Consider the following 4,831-nt stretch of genomic DNA (forward strand, 5'->3'; position numbering starts at 1 on the left):
TGGGGTTCTAGCTGAGAATAGCTGTTAGCACACAGGTTATCTAAATATTCCTAGAAGTGGTTAGGTAAGGAGTTAGAGGTCTATAAAGTTTATAAGGCTGTAAGAAAGGAGGGTCCGAGCTAAATTGTGTAAAGCTATTACTTAACATCCACCTGACCTAGGCGGTGTCTCTTTGTGGAATTTACCTTAAATCAGGAAACTTTCATGTGGACTGTTATTACTGCTAGTCCTTGAAGTGGCTAAAGGAGATATCTGATTCCAGAGAAAGCCTTTCCTGAGGCTGTTCTCCGAATACCTGGAATGTGTATGTCCAGAGAGTGATCAGTCCACACTGTTAGCCCTTCTTAGGGAAAAATCAACTGGGAAAACTATGAAGACACACATGATTTTCATAAGAGAAGACAGCTGATATATAACAAGCCAAGTAACACCAAAAGCTCCTTGGAATTTGGCTTCCTCTGGAGGAAATCCTTGATCCCTCCAGGTAGTGACTTTGCCATAACTAGCTGAGTTCTTATGATAGATTCTTGTGGTCCGCAGCACTCTTTCAAGCTTATAATGTCCCGTGTCCATTATTCCTTCTTTCCCTTCCAAAATATATGTAATGTTTACCCTCCCTGTCCCACACTGAGACCCGCTAATGGGCTCCTTTCAAGTTTCCTGGCCTCTACACACACTCACTCTTACATAAACACACCTTTCTAAAAATTAGAAGCTATGAAATTACACTTGCCCCAGTGATATCTGTCTTTATGAACCTGGATTACATTACCTAATAGAGTAGCTTCTGTTTCTTCTGTAACCATTCCCTAGGGTGTTCTACAATGCCAATGAATGGGGAAGGGGAGACTGTAAATTTACGGTAGTTCCTTAAGGTCTCAGCTCATTTTCCCACTCTGCTTAAACTACTTTAGATCCCAAGTTCCACTGTTGGTTCTTTCCCAGTTCTAGCTGGCTGTCTCTGCATGATTGTTGAGTGTGAAAAGGCAACAGTGCCCATCCTGGGGATGCTTGGTTCAGCCTGGTACTAATTCACAAATGCACTGCCTGCTTTTGCAGAGGACCTTATCTGATTAGAGAAGGGTTAACAGACTCCTTCATTTATAGGAACAGTGTATGGTATCCTGAGAATTTTCTCCTTCTGCACTGATGGGCAGTTTAATCCACTGCCTTCCTTCCTTTAATTTATACTCTAGATTTTGGATTATCCCAGACACCGTTTCAATAGATCAGTATAAATCTATTACCTCAGTAGCTATTATTTATCAGATATTATCTTTATCTGTGACTCCTTTTCTGGAATATTTTGTCTATTTTTGTTATGTTATACATTTTTTTGAGATTTCATAAAATTAGATGTCCCCACCTCTCTAAGATCCCTGACCAGGTGTGCAAATATGCCTGTGTTGTCTATGTGCTATGAATTTTCATAATAGATAGCTCTTAAATTATTTTTATGTAAGTTTTCACTTAAACCCTCATTCCTATGTTTTGTGTTCTTAATAACTTTTTTCATACATAAGACAATTACAAGTTTGAGACCCGAAGACCATTCAGGAACATCAAAGTTTAAATTGAGAGTCAACAATAAGCAACTATCTGAAGAGAAGTGCTTCTCACATAGTTGCTTCAAATGCATTTTACAATGAGCTTTAAAAGACAAAGAACTAAGAAAATGTATATCCTCATTAGCAATTGGCAGGGGGAAGTAAAACTAATTAGCAGTTTAACATAATTCAAACACATGCAGTTACCAGCACATTATGACTGCCAGTTTTTAGAAAAGGGTTGGCTACTTTCCTAAGAGATTATGAAGGTGGTAGGAAAGGGAAGGCCAGTGTGGGTGAAATAAAAAATGCCTCCACATTAGAAAAGAGGGAGGAATCTTTGCCATATAACAAGACCATAGATACATTCTAAGTGGTATTATAAATTTCTCATTACTTTTGTTTTAATTTTAGTTAAGCTACACAATAATAATCAATATATTTAAATTATGTAGGCTTTACTGAATTTGTATTCTTTTACATAATGATTAGCAAATATCAGTATTTTCCGGAATAATGTTTGTTTATATGGGCTTTAACTTTTCTTTGTTTCTCACAGACCAACATCATATTGTCGTGAATGTTGGATTTTCTATGAAAACTAAAGTTTCTTCTTCCATTAATATGTACATTCTGAGGTACTGAGAAAATTCATAGTGACATACACAGCAAGTGATGACTTCTATCAAAACTTTTGGGATGAAATCTTTTTATGTGCTCTAGGCTAGCCTTGAATTCCTTACTTCAAATGACCTTCTTCTTAAGTTAATCAGAAGCTCCATGGTTTAAAGGTGTCCTCTTTTTACCACAAGCTATAAGCATTTGTTTTTATTCATTTTCACCAGAGAACTAGCTGGGACATAAACTAAAGGACATTGTTCTGAATCACAGAATGGACTTCTGGATTCTGGCAATCAGAATTATTTTCTTATCACAAACTACAATTGGAATTCTGGGAAATGTTTCTCTTATGTTCTACTATCTAGTCCTTTACTATAGAGAATGCACATTAAAGCCCTCAGATTTGATTCTCCTACACCTAATGACAGCCAATGCCATGACCATATTCTCTTTAGGAGTGCCCCACACAATGGCAGTTTTTGGGCTGATGTGGTTCTTCAATGATTTGGGGTGCAGGATGGTAATATACATTCAAACCGTTAGCCGGAGTGTGTCCATTGGCACCACCTGTCTCTTGAGTGTCTTCCAGACCATGACTGTCAGACCCAGGGAATTCAGCTGGAAAGATTATAAAGTCAAAGGTGAAAATTATATTGGCTGTTCCATTTCCCTCCTCTGGGTCTTCAACATGTTAATACATTTTATTTTCTTTGTGTACCCATTTATCACACATAATAGAAAAAATATGACAGGAAAACGAGATTTTGGATACTGCTCTACTATAGGGAGTGATGAAATCAGTGACTCACTCTATGCAGCAATGGTGGTGTGTCCTGAAGTTTTCTTTTCTGTGTGCATTGCCTTGTCTAGTGGCTCCATGATTGTCATTCTGTACAGACACAAGAAGAGGGTTCAACACATCCGCAGTTCTCATGGTTACAATAGAACATCACCTGAGTCCAGAGCCACCCAGAACATCCTGGTCTTGGTGTCTACCTTTCTTGCATTTTATAGTCTCTCCTCAATCTTAAGAGGCTGCATTGCTCTTTTGTATAATCACAGTTGGTGGCTGGTGAACATCACTCCCTTCATTTCTCTGTGTTTTCCATCGTTTGGACCCTTTGTTCTCATGAATCGTTGCTCTATTGTCTACAGGCTTACCTTGATATGGATTAGGAATAAAAATAATTTAATCTTCTTTAAAGTACATAAATGATAATATTTCTGTGGGAGATCCAGTTTTTTACATAACAACACCATCAGAAGGTCAATACAGAAACTTAAGTATGTAGCACCTTGTCTTTCTAAGATTAATCAAAATGAATATGCAATTTTTGTCAGCTGGTTGAATTAGGAGCCATTATTATTTGTTATTATTATTATTCCCATCACCCACCTGACATGCATATGAGCTAGCCAACCAGCTAATAAAACAAATCGAACAGCACTTCTTGGGGCTTTCATTCTGTCAGGTCATCTTGACTGCTTGGTGATTTCACAGACAGCTTGATAGACCCACATGCTAATTGCAAGGAAGACTGAAACCATGATTGGCCATAAACTTGTGCTTCTAGAGACCCTGGTCCGTCCACTAGTTCCTCATACACCAGTATCAGAAAAATTATTTAACCTTTTCTTCTCTGAAAGACTCCTTGCAGTTGTTCTGCAGAAATACCTGTTGAGATATTCTGAACATCCAAAGAATTTAGAACATGCCTTTCCATGTTTGTGTGTTTCTTCACTCATTTGAGTAGTATTTGTAGTACTTCTTAAAATACCTTCAAAATTCTGCTACGGACATACGCAAATAGATGATCTTTTCAACTGAGAAATTTTGTAAAATTACTGCTTCAATCATTTTCAAGAATTGGGATGCTATAGCTTTGGTAGTTTATGTCCAGGTTCTCCATTCTGTTCTCCAGGTTTGACTGTTTGGTTTTATGCTAATACCAAGCTGTCATTTTCACTTTGCCTCTGTAGTGTAATTTGATATCAAGTTTTTTTTTTTTAATTTTCCAACTTGTTTTAACTCCTTTGGATTGCCTTCGCTATTTAAAGTGTTTTGTGACTTCATAAAAATAGTGTTAGTTTTTTTTCTGTATGTGTATTATGTCAGCAGAACTTTGATAGGCATTATCTTAAAATAATAGGTTAACATTTTTTGAAAAAAAATCCTTTTATTGAAAACAGACTATTTTTTGTTACATGATATATCCCTTATATATTCCCTTCCCTATACTTTTAACAGTTTTCCTCACTTCTCCTCTAATCTGAAACCACTTCTGTTCTCTCATTAGAAAAAAACAGGCTTCTAAGGCATAATAATAAATAAAAAGAGATAAAAGGAACCTAACATATTGTGGTTAGAGAAGACAAAGAATCAGAAAAAACAAAAACAAACAAACAAACAAACAAACAAAAACAGCCAATGAGCAGGCATAAGAATCAGAGACCCACTTGTTCCTACACTCAGGAATCCAACAAAAACACAAAACAGGCTGGGCAGTGGTGGCGCATGCCTTTAATCCTTTAAGCACTCGGGAGGCAGAGCCAGGCGGATCTCTGTGAGTTCGAGGCCAGCCTGGGCTACCAAGTGAGTTACAGGAAAAGGCGCAAAGCTACACAGAGAAACCCTGTCTCGAAAAAAGAAAAAAAAAACATAA

At 37.2% G+C, this 4,831-nt stretch overlaps 1 protein-coding gene across 1 annotated transcript; it reads left to right on the forward strand.

Moving 5' to 3' along the window:
- The first annotated feature begins 2,430 nt into the window (after positions 1-2,430).
- On the forward strand, positions 2,431-3,384 carry LOC128124221 (vomeronasal type-1 receptor 4-like). Its single transcript, XM_052760402.1, has one exon. It carries the CDS (start codon positions 2,440-2,442, stop codon positions 3,382-3,384), a length of 945 nt encoding a protein of 314 aa, XP_052616362.1. The 5' UTR covers positions 2,431-2,439.
- The last annotated feature ends 1,447 nt before the right edge of the window (positions 3,385-4,831 follow it).

This window comes from Peromyscus californicus, unplaced genomic scaffold, assembly GCF_007827085.1.
Source record: "Peromyscus californicus insignis strain IS unplaced genomic scaffold, ASM782708v3 Scaffold_4__1_contigs__length_199733344, whole genome shotgun sequence".
NCBI classification, from domain to species: domain Eukaryota; kingdom Metazoa; phylum Chordata; class Mammalia; order Rodentia; family Cricetidae; genus Peromyscus; species Peromyscus californicus.

Excerpts from the sequence above, each read along its gene's own strand:
- LOC128124221 (XM_052760402.1), top strand. The coding sequence starts at position 2,440 with ATGGACTTCTGGATTCTGGCAATCAGAATTATTTTCTTATCACAAACT.